Source organism: Balaenoptera borealis (assembly GCF_965194805.1).
Source record: "Balaenoptera borealis genome assembly, chromosome: 6".
NCBI classification, from domain to species: Eukaryota; Metazoa; Chordata; class Mammalia; order Artiodactyla; family Balaenopteridae; genus Balaenoptera; species Balaenoptera borealis.
Window position 1 is genome coordinate 115,356,439 of NC_138863.1, and position 25,599 is coordinate 115,382,037.

The 25,599-nt window shown below is 39.7% G+C and overlaps 1 protein-coding gene across 1 annotated transcript in view; it reads right to left on the reverse strand.

The window, feature by feature from the left end:
• Nucleotides 1-25,599, reverse strand: part of LOC309631454 (uncharacterized protein) — a 126,721-nt gene that overhangs the window by 74,693 nt on the left and 26,429 nt on the right. The window contains exon 5 of the mRNA XM_082397930.1: nucleotides 14,255-14,348. Within this exon, the coding sequence (XP_082254056.1) occupies nucleotides 14,255-14,348 (94 nt within the window). The remainder of the gene's footprint in view (nucleotides 1-14,254; nucleotides 14,349-25,599) is intronic.

Below are 25,599 nucleotides of genomic sequence, written 5' to 3' on the forward strand. Positions count from 1 at the left end.
AGGTCAAACCACAAGCAGTCCTGTTGTGGAATTTGCTGTAGAAGGAGCTTGGAGTCATTGGTTCCAGCAAAATTCTTGCAGCTTCAGGTAATCTAGTATTGACTGTATGGTATCCTGGTGAGGTTATAATGGTGAACAGTAACTTAGGCATGTTCCACCCTACCTAAGATCAAGAAGAATAGCAAAGTATCAGTAGTAACGGCACTGGGAAATAAGAACACATTTCTTCAGGTCATAGAAGGATCCAATTTAAAAAACTGTCTTTGCATGTTGGGGGATGCCCTACTCTTCATAATCTGGGAAACTGGTCAGTGAGGAGAACACAGAAGTTTCACTGAGTTAAGACTCCCTCTGCCTTCTTTCTACTTCCACGTGGCAAATAGATTCCACTGTGACTCAGACTAAAGGCCTCTTTGGTAATATTTTACTTAGAAAAATTTCATCTTTAATTTCCTTTTCTTGTATTGTCCTTGCCCCATCTTGGTGTCAAGGTAATTATAGCTTCATAAAATAAAGTTCATGGCTTTCTTTCTCTTCCTCTTTCTCCTTGTAAATCGTTAAAAACTTTGGATTATCATTTCTTTAAAGGGTTGTTAAAATACACCATAAAATTGTCTGCACCTTCTCTTTTTGTAAGTGGAGAGAGGAGTACTGGGAGAGTCCTGACTACTTTCCATTTCTTTGTTGGGTATTGTTTCATTCATTTTTTTTTTGGCAATTTTGTTAATTTTTGTTTTCTAGAAAAATACACTTTCTTTTAGTTTTCAATTTATTGGCAAAAAGTTCTTTATACTATTCATTTATAATTTTAAAAAATCTCTGCTATTTCTCTAATTACATCCCCTTCTTTGCTCACATCTGTCTCTCTCTTATATTTTCATTCTCTGTGAGTTTCTCTGTCAATATTTTAAGAAATCTATTTTATAAGGCTTTTCAAAGAACCAGGTTTTGGTGTTGATAATTTTTGTTTGTTTGTTCTTTGGGGGATTTGTTCTTTATTTTCTAACTTGTTGAGTTGAATATTGAATGCTTAATTGACTTATTTGGAATATTTTTATGTAAACACATTTTCATAATGCCACTTTAGCTGCAGGCTGGCAGTAGAAGACTTCCTGGGTTTGAGTCTAGGCTCTGTCACTTACTAGCTATATGATCTTGGGCAAGTTATTTCACAGCTCTGTGCTTCAGTTTCCCCTTCTTTTTGTTCAAATCCATTATTCGTTATGCTTATTAATGTTTTAAATACGTGACCTATCATTATCTGATAGATATGTGTTTAATTCTCCCAGTTTGGAGATTAACATATATTTCAAGACTGTTTTTTGGGGGGGGGAGGGGGTACATGCAAGTTCATGATGATTCTGTCTTCCTGGTGGACGATTCCTTACCATAATGTGTATCTTTCTTTGTTCTCAATAATGCTTTTTGAATTAAATATTTCTGCAAATATTAATATTCTTATATCAGATTTCTTTTGTTTAGAGGAGATGTTGACAGGTTTATATTTTTCTATATCTTCATTGTCAAAGACACCCAGCTAGTGAATGGCAAAGCCAGGTTCATTCCTAGACCACCTGATTCCCAGTCCAGTGTTCTTTCTTCCCGACCATGACACATCCTAGGTCTGCCTTCTTCCATGATTCAGCTTAAGTCACTCTTCACTGTGAGGCCTCTCCCAACAACTCAGCCTGTAGTGTTTACTTACTCCTTTGAATGAATGCTCAATGCTTGCAGTACTTAATCAGTCCTGAAAATGTGCCATCCTAGTGTTGTGTGTACATCTATCCTGGAAGTTCCTTAAAAGCTACAATAGGGGTTGTTAACCAAAATTTCCGAAGCGGAGACCCGAATGAAATAAAAAGGTGCCAATTTGGGGTTCGTTAGGACTGCAACCTGGGAGACACAGATTCAAGAAGCACTTGAATTGTGTTCTGCCAGACTACAAAATGCGGGAGGCTTACAAAGGTAAACACTGAAGGTTACTGCTAGTTACATGAATTGCTTATCAAGAATTATAATTGGAGATGGCAAGAAGTAAGGGTGCTTGTTAAGGAAGGGTTGGTTGGGGTCTGAAAGGGTTGCGTAATTACAAGGGGAGACCTTGAGACCATAACGTTGCAGCTGGCAAGTGTTGTTCTGAATACAGCTGGTAGTGTCTTTGGGTCTGGTACAGTTCAAAGAAAGTTCAAGTTCTCATTGGTGCAGAGATATGTCTGAGACCAGATCCTCAATGGCCTCCTGACTCCATTTTCGTATGCCTGAACTGTGGTTAATCCACTACAATTTCAATTTGTCATCAAGATTATATCTCTTCTGCTGGTGACTCCAGACTTACTTTACTAAGGAGGCTTAAAGATGCAATCTGGTCAGGAAAAGAGCACCTAGGGGACTTGACTTGAACCTGAATTTTCATAGCAGGCACACTGTTTTCATTTTATTGGGAGGTGGGTGTTATAGAGTTTGGGAAGAGGTTAGCTATAGCCTCACATGCCACCCTTTCAGCCACCACTGTCCTCTGCTGCTCTGCCTATGATGATGATTTCCAGCAAAGCTAGCTGCTCTTCAAAATTGCCATAATTTCAGATCCCACTCCAGAGCCACAGAGCTAGAATCTCTTGGGTGGAGTCTGAGAATCTAGTATTTAAGAGTCTCTGCTGGGAAATTCAAGTTGAAGGTACCTGAGCACCTTCTTGGCAGGCAGTCACTTCTTGTAAATACAGGGTGTGCATCAAATCTGGAAACTTAAGCAAACACATAATACCCTGCTTTAATTGATATTGTATAGTACGATACACAATAAAGTGATATTTCTGTTTCCCAACGCCTATTGCTACTGTTAAATTAATTAAACAAGAAGGCCATTAGACTGATGTGGCTTTAATACCTTAGTAGCCTATGTAAGCAAACCAAAACCTAAGCCTGAAATGCATCCAGGTGAATAAATCAAAACCTAAGGACAACCTATCACAAACAGCCAACTAGGCTTTCCCAAACAAGGCAACTGCTTAAAGCTATAGCCAATCAAATTGTTACCTTGCTTTCTTTCCACTTTTTCTCTATAAAAGTCTCTCCCTTAGCTCCTGTGTGTGAAGTGGTTCTTAACCACTTCCAGTTTGGTGCTGCCCGATTCCAGTGGATTTTTGCTCAAATAAATTTTTAAAATTTTTAGTATGTCTCAGTTTATCTTTTAACACTACAAATAGCTTAGTGTAAAATATGCTCTAGTAAATTAATTTAGTAAACTTTTCTTTTCTTTTATTCATTGTGAAGGATACAAAAGAGGAATGTAACAATAACAAAAATAATAATGGCTAGCATCTATTGAGCACCTAATGTGTGTCAGGCACTTTATTAAATGCTTTACATGCATTGTCTCATTTATTATTTACCAGACTTCTACTGTGTGGAGACCGCAATCAGGACCAACTTATCCATTATGCTCACTAGGTGCTATGCCTAGGGTCCACAATACTTTCAGAGGTCCATGAAAATGTTTTAGTTTCTTTTAGAATCCGAAGGGAAAATAAAGGAATATAATCTTCCCTGGATTATTAGTCTTTATACTCACATGGCCGTAAAATATAATTTATGATTTTTTTTTTTATGGAGTAAGCATCCCATGAGGGCAAAAGTGCCTTGGGCCTCAGAAAGTTATAATGCAGCCCTCGCTATAATCATTCCCACTTAACAGATAAAGAAACTGAGGCTCAATCAAGTTGAGAAATAAAACATGCCGCAGAGCTAGGAAATGGCAGAGGTAATTCGGGATATAGGTCTGGGGGACTCCGCTGATGACCCTTTTGACCCTTTTAACTACCACATTATACACTATACAACATTATGTAGCAAGAAGCTCATACCAAGCTGGGAAAACAAGTTTGTCGTACACTAACTAATTAGAAAATACTTCAAGGAAAGAATAGAATTAACTGCCTAAGTTCAGGGACAGATCCAGATTATGTAGGACCTCAGGCTTTTACAACTTGGAAGATCTTCTTTCAGAAAAAAATACAAAAGTATAAATAAAAATTAGGTATACAGTCTTGGAGGGGGCTGTCCAAGGAAGGGGGCCTTCAAGTGTAAGCCTCATTAGCTTCATGGAAAATCCATCTCACCTAAATGTCCTTGGACCTAAAGAAGGCCAGAGCTTCAGGAAGGATTCAGGGTCACCAGGAATCTCAGCAGGGGTTTTTAGGAGGAGATGGGACTTTGAAGTGTGGCTGTGATTGGGCACCCTGAGTGTAAAGGCAGGGGGGCCAGTGTGAGCACAGTCTGGTCAGGAGAGGGTGGAGAAAGCCACCTGCCCGAAACCCACAGTGATGCTTGCCCAGAGGGGAACCACTGGGTTCGCTGAGGAAGGCAGTGCCTATTTGAAAAACCAGGAAGGAAAGGCTGCTGGGAATCTCTGTTCCTCAGTCTTAAGTCATTATGCAGTAAAAGGCATCAAGAGGATGAGGAATCCGGTGCCGTGGGCAGGACTCTCAGGAGGGGTGGAAAGAGGCAAAGAGATCTAATGGAAGGACTAGCCTGGGTATGTTTTAATGAGTGCCTTATAAATTATGGGTGGCACAGAGGAGGGAGGAGTAAAATAAGACACAGAAAAAGAGTAAGAATGAAAAAGCATCCATCCAGTATTAATAGATGTGAGGACTAGAGGGGAGTCAGAGATCATTTTTACATTCTGAGCCTGGCTAATTGAAGGAATAGTTGTGGGACTGCCAGAAATATAGGAGTTGGTTAGGTTTGGTTCTAGAGAAGTTAAATCCAACAACAACAAAAAGTTGAAACAACTGGGCTTTGAGCATCCCCAGAGGAAGCTGCGTCCTGGGACAGGGAGATATCCTGAACAGAGCTTGACTAGGCTCTGCTGGCATATTAGCCTTTACAGTCTTTTCCGCATACCAACTCCCCATCGGGTCAACACGTTCTTTCTCAATTATGTTAACCTCATTAAGAACCCTGCAGTCAGGTCCTGCTTTTCTAGCTAAGAAGCATTTTGTTTTTAAGGTGGTGTTTGTTGAACACTATTATGAGATTAGCTATAATTTAACTCTCAGAGTTTCAGCCTATCCTGCTGCCCTTCTCTAGGTGAGCAGTCAAGAAGACTAGTCACATGAAAATAGAAAGCAGAGTATGGGGCTTCCCTGGTGGCGCAGTTGTTGAGAATCCGCCTGCCAATGCAGGGGACACGGGTTCGAGCCCTGGTCTGGGAAGATCCCACATGCCACGGAGCAACTAGGCCCGTGAGCCACAACTACTGAGCCTGCGTGTCTGGAGCCTGTGCTCCTCAACAAGAGAGGCCGCGACAGTGAGAGGCCCATGCACCGCGATGAACAGTGGCCCCCGCTTGCCACAACTAGAGAAAGCCCTTGCACAGAAACGAAGACCCAACACAGCCAAAAATAAATAATAAATAAATTAAAAAAAAAAAAAAGAAAGCAGAGTATGGATTTGAGAGGGCATTACAGAGCTATAAAAAATAGGGATATGGAATTAGAGAAAGGGTGGAGTCTTTTGATGATTCAAAATGTATTGACAGCAATACTCGTTACACATCAGGCTCTGTGCTTGGAACAAAAGCCATTACTATGAAAGAGGTGTGGTCTCTCCCTTGTAGGCGTCTGAGTTTTCAAGGATGGGTATTTGGGAAAGTGACAGGGTCACACAGAGGATTAAGAACAGCAGATTCTAGAGGCTGGGGAGCAGGATGATGAATTTAGGTTTAGCCATGTCAAATTTGGTGTTCTGAAAAATGGGTAGTGTGTCCAATACACAATTGAAAACATGGGAATGGTGTTCAGAAGAGAAGGCAAGGCAAGAGATACAAATTTTAGGATACAGAAACCAGCATAAAGTTAATGCCTGGGGCAGACATGGATGATGAAAGTATTGTTTCCAAGGCCAATAGGACAGTATCAGTGGAAGTTTTTAACAGAGCTATGGATGCTTCAATAATCAAAGAATTATACAGAATTGGTAAAAGAAAGGAAAAGTTTTAAAACAAATTGAGTGGTGAATATAGCACAAACAAGTCAGCCAAACTTGAAGAAGGGTCAACATCAGATCTTGCTTTCTGAGATATAAATTTCCCTGTAAGTAATACTTTACCAACATCCCAAAATGTTGGTACATAGTTTAATTGCTCACTTCTTTTTTTTTTTTTAATTTTATTTATTATTTTTGGCTGCGTTGGGTCTTCGTTGCTGCACGCATGCTTTCTCTAGTTGCGGCGAGCGGGGGGGCCACTCTTTGTTGTGGTGCATGGGCTTCTCATTGTGGTGGCTTCTCTTGTTGCCGGAGCACGGGCTCTAGGCGGGCAGGCTTCAGTAGTTGCAGCACGTGGGCCCTAGAGCACGCAGGCTTCAGTAGTTGTGGTGCGTGGGCTCAGTAGTTGCGGCATGCAGGCTCTAGGGCGCACGGGCTTCAGTAGCTGTGGCGCACGGGCTTAGTTGCTCCGCGGCATGTGGGATCTTCCCAGAACAGGGATCGAACCCATGTCCCCTGCATTGGCAGGCGGATTCTTAATCACTGCGCCACCAGGGAAGTCCCTGAGTAATTGCTCATTTCTAAATATTAACTCATTAATTATTTAGATGTGATTTCTAAGTATATGGGGTTATGTTGGTCATGACAGATAGATGGATGGATATAGATATAGATATATAGATTTGACTGGAGAGGAATTTAATACAGAGAATTGATTTCGTGGTGGCCATGGATTGAGAAGCCAACCGGGCACACCGAGGCAATCCAGAGATTATCAACAGCAGGAAGTCATTACCACTTCTAGGTCTGCAGGGACAACAGAAGGAGGTGGCTTTACCCAAGCTTAAAGCTGGACCCATCTGAAGTGAGTTAGAGCCAAAGTGGGGACTGCCCAACAGAAGCTGGGAGCCAAGAGCGGCAATCCACAGGAAGCAGGAAACATCCCGCCTTTCCCCTTTCTGCCTCCTAATCTAAGGTCAGTGTTGCCAGTGTCTCCCATTGTCAGAGCCCAAGGAAGCCTGGGAATTGTAGTTCCCTAAAGCACAGGGGAAAACAGTGCAGAGAAGATGATTATCTTTTTGTTACTAATTTGAAGTTTATTACATTGTGATCAAAGATTACAGTAGTCTGTTTGATAATACTTACTTGGTATTTACTGAAACTCATCTTATGGCCTAGGACATAGTCAGGTTTTGTAAATGTTCCAAGGGTTGTTGAAAAGAATGTGTATTCTCTTATCTTGTGTGTGGGCAGTATCCCACAAATGTCCATCAGACTTTGTTCGTTAGTTGTGTTGTCCACACAATAAAGATACATCTTTATCCATACTATTTTGATGACATGAAGTCAGTTTTTGAAAGAAGTTTGTTAAAAATCTCTCATTATGTTTATGGATTTATCAAATTCAGGTGCCAGCTATATGAAAAATAGTCTGTAAGGAACATGAATGGAAATAGTTGGAAGGCTGGTACACTGGTTCAGGTGAGAAATGACAGTAGCCTGGCCTAAGATGGTAAGAATGTAGAGAAAAAAGGAAAGAGAGAAATTAATGCTGATTCCTAGGTTTCTGGCTTGGGTAACTGGATGAACGGGGGTACGGTTCACATGTATGTACGGCCACTGACCAGGGATTTTTCCTTGAGCAAATTACACAAATTCTCTGGCCTCAGTTTTCTTCTTAATAAAAATGGGTATAATAATCGATTGTATTTCATAGGGTTATGGTGACAGTGAAAAGAGTTAATATATGTAGAGTATTTAGCACCATAGCTAAGTAACTCTTCTATATAAGCTTTTATTATTACCAACTAGCATATGGTTAAAGGAGTGAAGGTTTGGGTTTGAGGTGGGAAATCAAGATTTCCTACTGAGGCTCATTATGTTTGAGTTGTTTTGGAATTTATCTTTCAATAAATAGGGTGTGAATGATCTCAGTAAACACTGCTTAGGGATGAAAGAGGATGGAAGTGCGAAAATACCACTGGAAGGTCCAAGGCAATGTACGAGAGGTGGCAGAATCAAGGGAAGATTGTCTTAAGGAAGAGAGAGTGGATAATGGTTTCAGGAGAGAATAAGGAGTTACTTCAGGGGGAGATGGAATAACTGAATAACTGCCTACATGTACGTTCTGTTTATATTTGTTTTCCAGTGTTTCAGTGTGTTGTTGTCTGGCTTGGTTTTAGGTAAGGATGCCAGTCATCCCCAAAAGGCTGCAGAAGAGCAGAACTCTGGAAAAAATGACTGTAGTTAACAGAGCAATCTTAACTTACCTTGTGTGTGATTTATCATAAGATTAGTAAACAGATTATTCTAGTGACAGGTTGTCGAGAAGCCTGTATTAAACTTGTGGTGCAACAGGAAAAAGTGATTAACACGGCAAAGATTCATGAACATGTATGTTTCCGGCTTTGAGCTACTGTGTGGAATGAAAATGCAAATTATGAATTCTGTAGTATGCACTGCCTTGGCAGATTTTCGTGTGAGATTATGCATGACCACACCTCTCCCACAAGTCTGCACAGGCTTGGGAATTTTCTTATTAAGGTTGTTATAAAACCTGCATTTTAGCAAGGGCATACAAATGAATGTAAAGAATATTCCCAGGCATATTAATCTTGATTTATAATTATGTGTCCCCCTTCACTGGGTTAGTGCCAAATTATTTTTTCTTGTCTGTAGTGTTAAGGAGGAGAGCATTGCTTTAAGCTTATTGTAATTGAAGCCATCCTTCATAAACCAGTTTTAGATTGATCTCACATAAATTATAAGCTAGATTCAATTATGAAGCCATTAACACACTTCACATAAACAGAAAAAAAAAAGCAGGTTCTATGTGAAAATAGGAGATTTAACATGTACTTCTACCTTCTCACCTTCCTGAGACCCCACTAACACAACCAGTGAAGGGATATTTTAAGGCTTAAACCCAAAATATGGAGAGAGCTGGAGAAGGGATCATTTTAGAAGCTGGAAAGCAGATGAATACATAGTGATAGAATAAGCAGAGCTGAGAAAGTTGAATTCAATCAAGCATTAGAGAAAACTAGGAATTAATCTGATTTACAGAAAATCAAAGACTTAGAAACTAATGGCAGCAGGTCTTCGTGGAAGTGGAAATAAAAGGGGTATAGATTTAATAAGGAGCATTGTTAGGAAGTCTGTTTTAGAAGGAACTGGACCCTTAGACTCCTCCCCAGATCCAAGCAGCAACCCAGAAACTGACCTTTCCTTAACTGGCAAAGAATGATGGTTTATTTTCATAATGAAGTAAAATAGATGGTCTGCATGGAAGAATACCAGTGCAGCTGAAGGCGAGGGAGCTGTACTAACAACAGGGGAATAAATGAATGTATGTGTGTTTGCTTTGGAGACATAACATGCCAAATCCATCTTTCTCAGTTCTGAGTCCAGGACACTGAAAGCTAGACCTTCACCCTCCTGGCAGGAGACTGAAAGAGTCTTCTCTGGGATATATGGCTAGTCCATGAAGAAAGACATGACATTAGAAAAATACTGACATCAGAAATCTCCCCATTAAACGGCCCAGTCTGATGCTTATATAGGAAAATTCACATCAGACCAGCCCATCTCTCACATCCTCAGAGCTTCCAGTCAGTATTTTAGTATCACACTCTTAAGTGCTGTCAAATACGAAGACTATGTATGAGGTATCTGCGGAAAGCTAACCTGGAAGACAGAAAATAAAATAAAGAGAAAAAAGTAATGTTGAAGAAATAAAGATAAAATAAATGTCAAAAACATCACAGAGAGAAGCGACTGTAACTATGAAATAAGAACAGAATTCTACCCCCAAATAAATGAACAAACAAGTAAATAAATGGAATGTTCCAAAAACATAAAGAAGGTCTTGGAAATTAAATACAATAGCAGAAATAAAAATTTTTGATAGAAAGGTTAAAATATAAAGTGGAGGAATTTTGTCAGCAAAAAGAAAAGAAGCCAGAAAATAGGAGATAAAAAAATTAGGAAACTGATCATGGAAAATTAGCATTAAAAAAGAGGAAAAAATAGAGAAGATCGAGAGGAGGAGATACTTAATAATCTGAGTTTCCAGACCAAAAGATATACCAAGTGAAAACAGATTCACACTGGTACAACACTGTGAAATTTCAAACATTTAGGGCAAGAGGAAGATCCTGCAAGATTGTAAAGAGGAAAAAAAAAAAAATCCAGATCATACACATAGGATCAGTAATTAGTGAGAATAAAAATGCTCCCCCAAACGTGGTAAAGGCGATTGTTCTATGGTCATGTTAACAAATGGCCATTTAAATGGTTTTAAACTCAATCAATCAAAGGCAACACCCCCAGATGAACATGACTTTGCAAACCAACCAATCAACATGAGTTGCTCACTTCTGACCACTGGCCCATTAGGGATAGACTCACTCCAATAAAAACACCCAAGGAACTGTGATTCTGCAGATGGCAACCCACTGAAGCCTGTGAAAGTCCACCAGTCCCTGAACTCTGTGCTTCCCCAAAGCCCCAGACAAGCTTAATGGTCTGCTTTGCTTGGAGAGACTGTGCCTGAGCAGCATAGCTCTCCTTTACTATAGCAAGCACTAAATTCAGCTTTGTTCTTTTATTTCAGATATTGAGTGGTGGTCTTGTCAACATTTGACATAGAATTTTAATTTCTGAACAGGAGCACTGGAAGCTACAAAGCAATGGAGAAAGGCTTTCAAAATTCTAAAGGAAAATAATTAACAACTTAGAGTCTACACCCAACCAAACTATCATTTACATATGAAAATTTCTTTGAAAATACATTTTTAGACATGCAAGATCTTAAGCAGTTTACTTATCATATACCCTTTCTTGGGAAGTCACTGGATGAAGCCAAGCAAGAGGAAGATGTGGGTTACTGGAAACAGGAGATCCAATATAGGAAAAAAGCAAAAGACAGCCCAAGGACCGTGGTCAAGAGAGTCCCAGGATAGTACTTATACCCCACAGCAAACCAACCCACGTTGCAGCTTGTATCAGCTACCTAGTGCTGCATAACAAATCAATCCAAAATGCAGTGGCTTAAAACAAACCATTAAGCTCACACATTCCTGGGCATTTCTTCTGGCTGATCCTAGCTAGGGTCATTCACACATCTGTGGTCTGTTGGCAGGTTAGCTGGGGTTGATTGGTTCCAGATGGTCACACTCACGTGTCTGACAAGTGGTGGTGGTGGTTGGAGCCACTGTGGTGACTGGGCTATATTTCTCTCCTTATCCAGCAGGTAAACCTTACTCTTCCCATGGCAGCAGGACTCCAAGAGCCCAAAGCACAAGGACTTTTCCAACTACTGTGCTGTGCTTGTTAACACTTACTTCATTGGCCAAAGCAAATCACATGGTCAAGTTCAGAATTAAAGTGGAAAGTGTACTTAAAGTTGCAGAGCAAAGGAGCATGGCTACAAGAAAGGGAACTGTTGGACATTTCTGTTAGCAATCTACCACAGAGTTTAGCAGAAGTTTCCAGGAGAAAATTCTTTAAGAAGATGAAATTTGTAAAATGTAACTGATGTGTCTGAACATGTTGAGAGAAGATTTAGACAACTGTTAAAGATTTTGGTGTTGAATTCATGACAAATATAAAGATAACTAAGCAAAGGGAAAAAAATAGGGCATTATCAACGCTGAGGATAACAGAATGTTGTTAGCAAATAAAACTAACCATAATTTACAACAGATTTAGTGGTCATTAGTGTTGAATTAGTCGTAAATCAGCCAGTTAACACTGAATATTGAACTAATGAATTACAATTTGACCGAATTATGAGAAAAATGAGTACAAAAAGTGAGGACAGGTAGTGGGGCAGGAAGGATAAAAGAGAGCTGAGTCCTACTCTTCCATTCCTCTTCCTGAATGGAAAATCAAGAGATCTTATCTAAAACTGGAACGTCAAGAAGTAGCAGTGCAAAAATGTTATCTAGCAAAATGGAGGCAAATACCAAAATAATCAGGTGAAAGAGGTGAAACTGGTGCCTCTGGGAAGGAGTAAATGGTATGTGAGGGGACAGGGACCTGCTGTGTTTCAAAAAAGGCCACAGAGAAATATTTGTCTTTAAAATTATGTGCATGTCAACTTAAGTACAAGTCACAACCTAAAGAAAAAAGGCAGAGAAGAAAGTGATCAGTGTCTTTAATCCAGACTGATATGCAATAATCTCTGTCTAACATCAAGTGACAAAAAGCAAAATGCAGAATAGTTTGTATACTAAGCTATTATCTGCATTTTAAAAATGGAAGGAGTGGCAAATATAAATATATGCTTGGGGGCTTCCCTGGTGGCACAGTGGTTGAGAATCTGCCTGCCAATGCAGGGGACACGGGTTCGAGCCTTGGTCTGGGAAGATCCCACATGCCGCGGAGCGACTAGGCCCGTGAGCCACAATTACTGAGCCTGCGCGTCTGGAGCCTGTGCTCTGCAACAAGAGAGGCTGCGATAATGAGAGGCCCGTGCACCGCGATGAAGAGTGGCCCCCACCTGCCGCAACTAGAGAAAGCCCTCGCACAGAAACGAAGACCCAACACAGCCATAAAGAAAGAAAGAAAGAAAGAAAGAAAGAAAGAAAGAAAGAAAGAAAGAAAGAAAGAAAGAAAGAAAGAAAACAAACTTATGGTTACCAGGGGTAAGGGGAGGGGAGCGATAAATTGGGAGATTGGGATTGACATATATATACTTCTATATATAAAATAGATAACTAATAAAGACCTACTGTATAGCACAGGGAACTCTACTCAATACTCTGTAATGGTCTATATGCGAAAAGAATCTAAAAAAAAAAAAAGAGTGTATATATGTATACGTATAACTGATTCACTTTGCTGTACACCTGAAACTAACACAACATTGTAAATCAACTATACTCCAATAAAAATTAAAAAAAATATATATATATATGCTTGCATCTGCACAGAATAATTCATCAGAAAGCTCTGTTGAGTTTACCTTCAAAATAAATCCCAATTCTGGGAATTCCCTGGCGGTCCAGCGGTTAGGACTCTGCACTGCAGGGGGTGCGGGTTCAATCCCTTGTCGGGGAACTGAGATCCCACAGGCAGAGGGGCAAAAAAGAAAAAAAAAAAAAAAATCCTGATTCCATCCATATCTCACCCCTCTGTTGCTCTAATCCTAGGAAAGCCATCACCTCTTGCCTACACTAGGTCAGCAGCCTTCTCGTTGCTTCAGTCTAGTCACCACACAGCAGCCCAAGGCATCCGGTTAAAAGAAAAATTAAATGACATCATCCCCCTCACCCCCCCGCCCCGCCCCGTTCAAAACCTTTAAAATTTTCTTCATTAGGTCAAATAAAACCAGACGCCTCACCAGGTCTCCACAACCTCCTGTGATCCGGTTCTGACCTCATGCTCGTCCTGTTCTAGCTCATTCTTTTTCTTTTTTTTTTTTTTAAATGTTAAGTCTTTTGATCCATGAACATGGGATATCTTTCCATTTACTTAGGTCTTTTTTTTTTTTTAATTTTATTTATTTATTTATTTATGGCTGTGTTGGGTCTTCGTTTCTGTGCAAGGGCTTCCTCTAGTTGCGGCAAGTGGGGGCCACTCTTCATCGCAGTACGTGGGCCTCTCACTATCGCGGCCTCTCCTGTTATGGAGCACAGGCTCCAGACACGCAGGCTCAGTAATTGTGGCTCACGGGCCTAGTCGCTCCGCAGCATGTGGGATCTTCCCAAACAAGGGCTCAAACCCATGTCCCCTGCATTGGCAGGCAGATTCTCAACCACTGCGCCACCAGGGAAGCCCTCTAGCTCATTCTTACTACAACTCATGGTCCCTCTGCCTAGAGTGCTTTTCACAGATACTGAGGCTGGCCTGTCACCCAAATCTCTGCTCAGATGTCAGCTCCTCAGAGGGACCCTTCCTAGTCCCTGTCTCTGTACCCTCCCTCCCCCTTCATCACCTACCTGTCCTGTCTCTCACCTCACCCTGACTTACTTGTCTTCATAGCACTGATCACCATTTGACATTTAGTTGTGTACTGCATGTTTAGCTGTTTATTAGCTCTCTCCCCTAACAGCAGGTACAGTCCCGTGAGGGAAGACCCCAAGTACCCAGAACAGGACCTGTTCCATAGTAGCTATTAATAAATTTCCTTTGAATAAATTAATGTACAATGAAAAATACAGGAGAAAACCCCCCGACTATTTATAGTGGCTGCTTTGAGGAAGGGAACTGGGATCGTGGGTGTCAGGGGTGAGAGAGCAAGAGAGAAGGTCTTTTCACTTACCCATGACCTTTAACTCCTCTAGCACCCAGGGTCCAGACAGCACACTTGGTGAAGAAGGCAAATGTGAGAACATCCGTTTAGATATACTTATTTCCTAAAAGAAAGAAGGCATTATTAAAATTCAATTCATACATTTTGAGTACACGTATATAATTTATAAATTATACTCTGAATTGCATGTTCAAAATATTTTTATTGACTAGGGTATAAAACTTAAAAGTTTGGTCTGTAGGTTTGAGATAAAGCAGATGTGTTTGATGTGTCTCATACTGTTTTAAAATTGTTTGAATCAACATTAAAATCCAGAGATTTCACATAAAATCCCAGTCGTCTGGGTTGTTTGAGAAACCAGAGTTGCTGGCAATACGGGTCCTTTGATTCCCTCGGGCGATGTGGGCACAGACCCATTTAAAAGGCAAGTGGATCCCGCTCACTGAGGTTTCTTTCCCTGTTGGCTTCCTGTAGGTTTTCAGATTCAGCTCACCTCACTCCCTGCAGGCATTTTACTTTATGACCCTTTTCTGACTCTGTTTCTCAATCTCAGCCAAATCATTTTTATCTGATAGTGAAAGCGCTGAAATTCGCTAATAATCAACTTAAAACAAAAATTTTGAGCTCCGAGCTATCCCTGTTTTTACACTACACTTACTCTTACAATCTGCTGAGTAATGGGGGGCAGAGCAGGTGCCCGCACAACCATGATTAACTGAGGGTGTGTCCCTGTGAATCACAGTTGCTGGGATGCGTGCCGGCTGAGAGCAGGCTGAGAACCACTGTTCTGTAGTCTGCAATTTCTCAATTATATACAGTCCTTCTTTGTTATACATGTAGCTACAGCTCCATAGAAACTTCTTGTAAGGACTACTGAGTGTATAGTACTCCTGAGTTCCTCAGAGTATCAAGTATTAAGGATATTTAATAAAGGCTTGTTGGTAAAGTGATTAGCATAAAAAAAACCCATGGATACTGCCAGTGCTTATAACTTATATCACCATGGTTTGCATAGTTAAATATATGTAGTAAAAGTGCACACACACACACACACACACATTTAGTAAAAGCAGGAAGAATGAATGTCTCAATCATTTTTGTTTTCCCATAGTGCCTAGGGAAGTGGCTTTGATATAATAACTGGATGAATGGATGGATAAATGAATGAATAAAGTTTATAATATCCACCTTAATCATAATCATAGATACTGCTTATTAAGCATCATCTGTGGACTGGCCACTGAGCTAAGTCCTTAACGTCATTCTCTCATTTAATCCTCACAGTCATTACATATGGCCAGTTTTTTCTTTTAATACTATAAAAAAATAAAATAAGCCTTAGAAAAGTGAAATAAGTAGTCCAGAGCCACATACTACTAAATGGCAGATCCAGGATTCAAACCCAGGGCTTCCCAAAGCCAGTGGTCTTTACTAAGCAATACCAACAACAAACAAACAAACCAACACTCTGGGTGAGAAGATGAGATGCTGAAATTTCTCCAATAAAATATTCTCATCCAGTGACGTGGTTGTCACTGAAAATAAATTCTAAAAATCAGCATATTCTGCAGGAGCAGAAGTTAAACATGTCTTTAGCCAATTAATAGATGGGGAAAAACAAAGGACATTCAGTGTAGAGCTCAGGATAAGTACATGACTAAGGGAAGCTGAAACCTTGAAAAACAGCAGACAATTGGAAATTAATTGTTACAAAAATGGGAAGTTGCTTCTTGGCCACAACTTCTATTTGTTATAGATAAAAAGTAGTGAGAACCAATTTTTTTTTTTTTTTTTAAATATAAGATCAAAACTCCAGTTCCAGTCATCCAACAGGAACATTTCCTTCATGAGAAAGGCGCCATTGGGCTGAAGGGACATAAACAGTTGGAAGGCTTCGGCTCCACACCCAGGGAGTTTACCATACACTAGAGATGCTGAGGGGTCCACCGACGCGTGGCTGGAAAAGAACACTAGGGCAAGCGAGGCCCAAGCCGGAGGGTGCTGCCAGCCGGGCTGAGAACGCTGGACAGATGGCTGTCACTTGGGAAGCAAGGGTTAATAAGAGGCCACTCTCTGCCCAGGCTGCGCACGGCACCACACTCCGTGTGTTCACCATGGAGAAAAAGAGATGTGGTAACCAGAGTCCTTCACGAGATAAGATAAAAGCCTTAAGTAAGTTAAGCGCAATTGTTCTGAACATGATAAAATAAGGGGTTTAGATGACAGAGGGGGAGGCAGCTGCTGACTAAGAAGAGATCTACATATTTCTCCACCAGAAAAGGCTGTTCAAGGCTGCTTGTTTAATGGAGAGGAAAATATATTAGATGGAAAGTTGTGTCTGGGGTGTGTGTGTGTGTGTGCAGAATTATAAATGAAAAATCAAAGAAAAACTCCTAAGCTGGCTGGTAGACCATTCATGGGTGATGTAAAGGAGGGTTTTTATTTACTTTTTAAATTTTTCTATTTTTTTCTCTAATAGAACAAATAATACATGAATATACTTTCCTTGTAAAATTATAAAAGTTACAGGTCAAAATAAAGTCCCCTTTGGCTATCTCTCAACTGTATCCTGCCTAAATCCCTACACCTCCTCAAATGATCTTTTTCTGAAATTTGAAGTGCAAGCACATGTGGTATTTGAGCATGATGAAAAAAAAAAAAAAAAAAGAAAGAAAGGAGAAAAAGCTTGCAGTAAGAGTAACACTAGTTCCCTCTTATTAAGCAGGTGCTATGCTAGATAGTTTACATATAAATCATTAGCTCATTCAGCAAATGTTCTGTGAGCAACTAAATGCCAAGGACTAGGAATACAGCAATGACCTCAAAGAATTTGCAGTCGCCTCCTAGCTTGGTGTCCTTTCCACCACATACTGATAAAGAAAGCAAGACTGCGAGAGATGAAGCAACTCACCCAAGGTTGCTGTGAGATAAGTGGTAATACTGGGCTTCGAATCCTGGCCTGTATGTCTTCAAAGGCTGACCCTCTTTCTTCCACTACCACTCAACTGTTTTCAAACTGTTTTAAAAGCAATAGTCTTTTAAACTGTTTTTAATGAAAACAGAATAACTTTATCACATCACAGCTCAATGCAGGAAAAAGATAAAAGTGGCAGCACTTTGGTTCATTCAGTGGCCTACCTGTAAAAATAACTTTGTTCCCATCAAGAGCACTAGATGAAATTTCTTAAGGATTGATACCTCAATCTGTCTGTCGTTAAGCAGCTTTAGGGACAACTAGTAAACATTCAAAGCCCCAAGTCTGTCGTTAAGCAGCTTTAGGGACAACTAGTAAACATTCAAGTTGATCAAGATCATCAGGGCTAGTGAATTCCAAACCTGAAAGTGCCTGGGAATCACAGATTCCTGTCCCTCTCCCACTACTTATGAGCCCTAATCTAATACAACTGGTGTCCCCATAAGAAGAGCAAATTAGGACAAACACACAGAGAGGGAAGACCATGTGAGGAAACAGAGAGAAGATGGCCATCTACAAGCCAAAGAGAGGTCTCAGAAGAAACCTGTCCTGCTAATATCCTGATCTCAACCTCCAGAATTGTGAGAAAATTAATTTCTGTTGTTTAAGCCACTCAGTCATGGTACTTTGTTAGAGTAGCCCTAGCAAATTAACACAGGTAGTATCTGGTATTATTTGCCATTTGAAAGCAGAAGAATTAACTGATTCTGTAAGAGAAGAACGAGATAAAGGGGGCAATAGAATAAAAACAAGAAGATGAATTTCACTTTCATCAGTTTCAATTTCAGGAAATGGTGAAGATAAAAATAAATGAATAATGGGACTTCCCTGGTGGCACAGTGGTTAAGAATCTGCCTGCCCATGCAGGGGACACGGGTTCGATCCCTGGTCCGAGAAGATCCCACATACCGCAGAGCAACTAAGCCCTTGCACCACAACTACTGAGCCTGAGCCCTAGAGCGCATAAGCCACAACTACTGAGCCCGTGTGCCACAACTACTGAAGCCTGTGTGCCTAGAGCCTGTGCTTTGCAACAAGAGAAGCCACTGCAATGAGAAGCCCGAGCACCGCAACGAAGAGTAGCCCCCGCTCGCTGCAACTAGAGAAAGCACGTGCAGCAACAAAGACCCAACGCAGCCAAAAATAAATAAATGAAAAAATAAATTTATTAAAAAAAAAATGAATAAGAATGGGGACTTCCCTGGCGGTCCAGTGGTTAAGGCTCCACGCTTCCAATGCAGGGGGTGCAGGTGTGATTCCTGGTTAGGGAAGTAAGATCCCACTTGCCATGCAGTGTGGCCAAAAAAAAAAAAAAAAGAAAAGAAAAAGTGGACGATTGCCAAAACAAACCTTTGTTGAGGAAACAGTACCAAGATTACTTACTCTAGCAGCTTCATGAGCTCAGTGACAAAGAGGCAAGGAAAAAGTGAGAGGAAAGACTTCCAGGGAAAACATGGAGGTAAAGCACAAAGGAAATGGGAAGCATCATGGCAGGTACCAAACTATTTTAGGAAAAAGGAGTAACGTGAGTCCTGAGAGTAAAGGAATTAAAACATTAAGACTTTAAGGAAGTAAAAGGAGTTCAAAGGAAGCCTAGGGGAGCTAAAAATAAACCATATATATGGGCCAGGTGTTTTGTAAACTGGAAACAGGTCACTGAGAGAGCATTAGATCACTCAAGGTTAGAGTCACAGTTTATGGGGATCAGAGAGCAAAGAAATAGGGTATAATTTTAAAACAAGAAGCAAAGTAATATGGGAAGAAAGACTGGGTTTGGCCATCTACATTTTCATTTTTCCTGTAGCCTCTGAGCCAATAATTTCCCCATTTTGTGCCAAGTTTGAAACCAACCAAAACAATAAAATAACTATGAATGGAGGGAAGAAGAGTGATACACTTCTTTTTTTGCTATGTTGAATAGATTAGACATAATTTATCCAAGGTATAGGTTATGGGCAAGCCAGTCATCACACGGCCCCATCTGGAGAAACCACAAAACCTGTGGCTCCTACTGAGAGAACAGTCATGTTCCACACCATGTGGCCTCTCCCACCCTTCCCTAATCCCTTAGCTCTCAGTTCTCCTACCTCAGCTGACTGGGACCAGGAAGGAGCATGCAATCCCAAAGCAACCAATTTTATGGGTTTATGGCCTATGAGGTTTGGCATAGAACCTCTGTCCAAATAGGGATATTTTCGGTCAAGCAGACACCACTATCTCCTAGAAATTTGACACTGAACTGACAAATTGTGAATAAGTTGAAGCTTTAAGTTATCAGAAAAGACAAACTAAAATCACAAGGTATTCATAGGAGAGTCGAGAAATTGGTGGGTAGAAATAGGAATAGAGGCAGGGCAGATGGAGGGATGCTGAGTCACTGCAATTATGGGATCCCTGAACTTGCCAAGGCAACAAGATGACTCAGATTGGCAACTCTTCACTGGATGCCTCTAGTTCCTGAATGACTGCCAGTGTCCACGAGGACCGACTCCATCATTTTTCCCGAATTCCAGGAAGATTCTTAAAGTCTTGACTTCCACAAATATCCTCACAGTACCCCTACTTCCACCACCCAAATGAACCATTGTTCTTTGTAGTGAAAGGATATTGCCAAACATCTCAGTAACAATAGTACTGGCTAACATTTATTTAACATATATCATGTAACAAGCACTAAGCTGTTAACTTTACATGTTCTTGCTTATTTAATGTTCTCAACAATCTATGAAGCACTATTATTATTCTTACCAATTTATAGGTGGAGATCCTAATTTAGAGAGGTGACCTCACCTGCCCAAGGTCACACAGTGATTCTGTGGCAAAGCTGGTTCTGAATCCAGATTTGTACAACTTCAGAGCCCAAACATATAATTACATTTAACTCCTGTCAAGTCACTTTCTTTGGGGTCATGTTGATACTAGATATTGGGATTCAATTATTCCAAGTCATAAAATTTGAAATGTAACGATCGGAACTTATGGAGGAAAAAAGACTCATCATGAATATTATGTGCTCTAAAATAATATAATCATGCATCTTCTGAAACTTTGGAAACGTCATCGAAGAGAAGTTCTGAAAAATTCCCCGAGCAAGGCATGGTGAAGGAAAATTAATTACTAATTTCAGACACATAATGTGTGCTAGATGTATTATTTTAATTACAGCACTGTTTAAGGAAAATATGTATTTTTCTAGTTTAACTGTGACCTTAATTTTCCTCACAAAGTCTTAAGCTCCTCAACAATGAACTCTCTACAAAGAGGTTTTTAGAAACCAAACTGGGATATAGAAGAGAAACTACTTTGCATTAAAAAAAGAGAAATGAAACTGTAGAATTTAAAACATTTATATGCAAGGAAAAGAAGCTGTGAAATAGAAAGTGCAAGATTCCAGCTCTTTCAATTATGCTGAAGGAATAACTAAGATTTATTTCTCAAAAATTGGGAAATTTAGCAGAGGTATATAGAGAACATACCTATTTGTATTACCTATAATACTATTATCTCTATATATATTATCTATAATAATAATATGTATTACCCCCACGAGGGCATAAATTTTTTTGTTTCCTTCACTGCTGGATTCTCAGAAGCTACAACAGCTTCTGGCATATAGTAGGCACTCAATAAAAGTCTGTTAAAGAAAATTAATACATGACCCAAACTCAAGATAGTGAGATTATTCTCTGGATTCTATCTTCAAATTATACATAAATTTGAGCAAGTCCTTTAGCATCTTTGGGTAGAAATTTTATTTATTTATTTGTGAGATGTTTGTTTATTTAATAGATATTGCGAGAAGATGAGATTTGTCCTATCAAATATCAAAATTAACAGCGTAGTACTCGTTTAAGAATAGGCAAAAAAATTAACGGAACAGACTAGAAAATTTATAGATTCTTTTTTTAAAAAATTGATTTACAATGTTGCATGTTTCAGGTATACAGCAAAGTGATTCATATCTATATATCTATATTTATTTCAGATTTTCCTTGATAGGTTATTACAAGATATTGAGTAGAGTTCCCTGTGCTATAGAGTAGGTCCTTATTTTTAATCTATTTTATATGTATGAGTGTGTATCTATTAACCCCAAACTCCTCATTTATCCCTCCTTCCCCACCCCTTTCCCCTTTGGTAACCATAAGTTTGTTTCTATGTCTGTGAGTCTATTTCTGTTCTGTAAACAAGTTCATTTGTATCATATTTTTATTTTTTATTTTTTAATATTTATTTATTTGGCTGTGTTAGGCCTTAGTTGCGGCACACGGGATCTTCGTTGCGGCATGCAGGATCTTTTGTTGTGGTGTATGGGCTTTTCTTTGTGGCGTGTGGGCTTCTCTCTGGTTGTGGCGTGTGGGCTTCTCTCTGGTTGTGGCGTGTGGGCTCCAGAGCGCACAGGCTCAGTAGTTGAGGCACGTGGGCTCTCTAGTTGTGGCACACAGGCTCCAGAGCACGCCAGCTCAGTAGTTGCGGCGCGTGGGTTTAGTTGCCCTGCAGCATGTGGGATCTTAGTTCTCCGACAAGGGATCAAACCAGCTTCCCCTGCATGGGAAGGCGGATTCTTAACCACTGGACCACCAGGGAAGTCCCTGTATCATATCTTTAGATTCCATATATAAGTGATATCATATGATATTTGTCTTGCTCTGTCTGACTTACTTCATTTAGTATGATAATCCCTAGGTCTATCCATGTTGCTGAAAATGGCATTATTTCATTCCTTCTTATGGCTGAGTAATATTCCATTGTATATATGTACCACATCTTCTTTATCCATTCATCTGTTGATGGACATTTAGATTGTTTCCATGTCTTGGCTATTGTAAATAGTGCTGCTATGAACATTGGGGTGCATATAACTTTTGAATTAGAGTTTTTGTCTTTCTGGATATCTGCCCAGGAGTGGGATTGATGGATCATATGGTAACTCTATTTTTAGTTTTTTAAAGGAACCTCCATACTGTTCTCCATAGTGGCTGCACCAGTTTACATTCCCGCCAACAGTATAGGAGGGTTCCCTTTTTTCCACACCCTCTTCAGCTTTTATTATGTGTAGACTTTTTGATAATGGCCATTCTAACTGGTGTGAGGTGATACCTCACTGTAGTTTTAATTTGCATTTTTCTAATAATTAGCAATGCTGAGCATCTTTTCACATGCCTGTTGGCCATCTGTAGAGACAGATTCTTGTATATGCATGTATCTCAATTTAGTATATATACGTGTGTGTGTGTATATTTAGTATTCCACAAAGGTTGCATACAAAATCAGTATATAAAGTAAAATGAGTTGGTTTGGGACAACTGGTTATTGTTTAAGAGAAAGATAAACTGGTTATTGTTAAAATAAAGAATAATGTTAATTCCCTCTCATACTACATACTAAGCTCAATTTCAGGTAGATCAAAGACCTGAATATTTTTTAATAAAAAAGAAAATGCTAAAACTACTAAGAACAAAATTCACAGAAATGTTTTTATAACCTCCGGGTGGTAAAATAATTTCTTAGAGTAACAGTAACCCCGCAACCATAAAGAAAACAGATTAAAATGTGAACAAGTATAATTGTTTTACATGTAAAAGTACAATAAACAAAGGAAATGAATGGCAATCTAAGAAATCATAATCATAACAGAAAAAAAATTAGCCATGATATAGAGAGGGTGCTGCAAGTCAATAAGAATCATAAACAACATATGACACAGTAGGAGAACAGGAAAAAGGAATAAGCAGGAAATTCAGAGAATAAATTATATAAATAGCTAATACACATAAGAGAATCTACTAATAGCAAATATATAAATGACCAATAAACATGAAAATCCACTAATTATTGTTATAAGTTGATATAAACTTTTGGAGGCCATCTTGGCAATGTGTCTCTATAGAATTGACCTAACTAAAAATGAAGGTGTAGAGGAGAGAGCACTGGTTTTGAAGTTAGACAGAACTGGGTCTGATACGTGCCGTTACTATTCACCAGCTGTGTGACCTGGAGCAAGTTGCTTAACCTATCTGAGCCCTGGACACTACACTGAAATGAAGAGGGTAATACTCTCAGGCTAGAGGGAATAATGAGAAAATGCATGGACAGAGCCTGGAACATAAAAGAGCTCAATAAATAGCAGTTTTTCCTCCTCTTACTCTCCCTGTGCTCCTTTTCCCCCTCCTCCAGATTTCCTGCCAGCTTTGGTTAGACTGAGGAATGATTCAAGGCAGAAAAATCCAGCTCCTTTTTCACGAAGTCACAATTTGGTTAAGGCATTTATAGGTGTTTCAGGGAAAGCTCTCAAGGAAAGCAGCAAAGTGTTCTAGTGAGTGAAAACTGCAGAAAGAACAAACCACAAGTACCAATCTGGCAGCATCAAAATGATGAAAAGAAAAAGCCAAGTGAGAATGAGAGTAACACCAAACCCAAAACTATAAATAAAACTGATCAAAACGTGAATAATTATGCACTTTTGAGTATAGGAGAACATTAAAAATGTTATGACATTAGGAGGAAAAATTAGACACATGAAGATAGTACCACACACTGAGGAAAATGATGCTACTTTAATATATTTCTGAAATTATGTAAGTAGTAGCACATTACCAAAACTTTAGGGAAGTATGTGATAGAAAAAAATACTCCCCAAGTATAATATAATGATTATCATTTTAATTTTTTCCCTTGTAGTATTTTTCATGGACTTTTAAAAAAATTGAGATACATTTCACGTACATAAAATTCACTCCTTTAATGTGTACGATTCAGTCATTTTAAATTTATTTATTTATTTTTGGCTGTGTTGGGTCTTCGTTGCTGCGCGTGGGCTTTTCTCTAGTTGCGGTGAGCGGGGGCTACTCTTTGCGGTGCACGGGCTTCTCATTGCAGTTGCTTCTCTTGCTGCGGAGCACGGGCTCTAGGTGCGCGGGCTTCAGTAGTTGTGGTGCACAGGCTTTAGTTGCTCTGCAGTATGTGGGATCTTCCCGGACCAGGGCTCGAATCCATGTCCCCTGCAGTGGCAGGTGGATTCTTAACCACTGTGCCACCAGGGAAGTCCCCAGTTCAGTCATTTTAGTAAATTCCCAAAGATGTGCAACTATCACCACTCTCTAAGTCTAAAATGCTTTCATCACCCCCCAAAAATCCCATTAGCAGCTACTCTATTCTCTATCCCTCCAGCCCCCTGGCTCTACCTTCTATTTCTATATCCTTACCAAAGGCATGTTTTAAGCCAGTTGAATTGTCTTTCTTGTTTCACTGAATAGCCCATCAGAAACAAACTTTCCATAAATGGATAAGTACCTTTCAAATTTTTGTATAGAGAAATTATTTCTAAAATGTTTGCAGAGGGTAAAAATTAAAAGAAGGAAAAGAAACAGAGAAAGAAAAACAAAGGATAATTCTAGGATAACAATTGAAAATTGAGGAGGAAAACAATTTATTTGCAAGCAGACAACATAGCTTAAGATGTGAATAGTAACTTGATCAGGTTATTGAAGAGGGGGATATTTTCTTGGGTCTGATGGTCTTACTATTGTGTTAATCTTTTTTTTTCTTCCCTAATATTTATTTATTTATTTATTTATTTGGCTGTGTTGGGTCTTAGTTGTGGCATGCGAATCTTCATTGCAGCATGTGGGATCTTTTTAGTTGCGGCATGCAAACTCTTAGTTGCGGCATGCAAACTCTTAGTTGCGGCATGTGGGATCTAGTTCCCTGACCAGGGATCAAACCCAGGCCCCCTGCATTGGGAGCATGGAGTCTTAGCCACTGGACCACCAGGGAAGTCCCTATTGTGTTAATCTTTAAAACTTTTTTTTTTAAATCAAAGCAGTATGTGTGCACATTTATATAAAAAAAAAAAAATCAATGGTGCTGAAGAGCTTATTGCAAAAGGTAAGAATGCCCCGCTGCGACATCCCAGCCCTACCCCACCCTTTGCCTTCCACCCAAACCCTACTAGACCCGCACTTGGGAAGCAACCAAGTTTAACTTTTCAACAGCTACAGTTCTTTAATTCTTTTGGGTGGTTACTTCCCTATCCCTCAAATAATACACTCATATTGCCACTTCTTTGTTTACCAGACAGACTTTATCTGTGGACTTCCTTCCCGTTCTGATACATGAGTACTTAGTTCACTTAGACCCTCCCCCCTCTCAGTATGAATGTCTCACTATTTTTAAGTCCTCTATTGTAATTTTAGGTAACGCACTTTAGTTCCTCTTTGTAATTTTCTTACTATATGTCCTTTTGTTTCCTGTTCCATTAACTATGACCTGTATCTCTCAACTCCCCACTTTGTATAGGGTCCCCTCCCGTTCCACTTCCAAAATGCTCTCACTGCTGTCTTCTGTAAGATTTCAATGAAAAGGTACCAGCACAATGGAA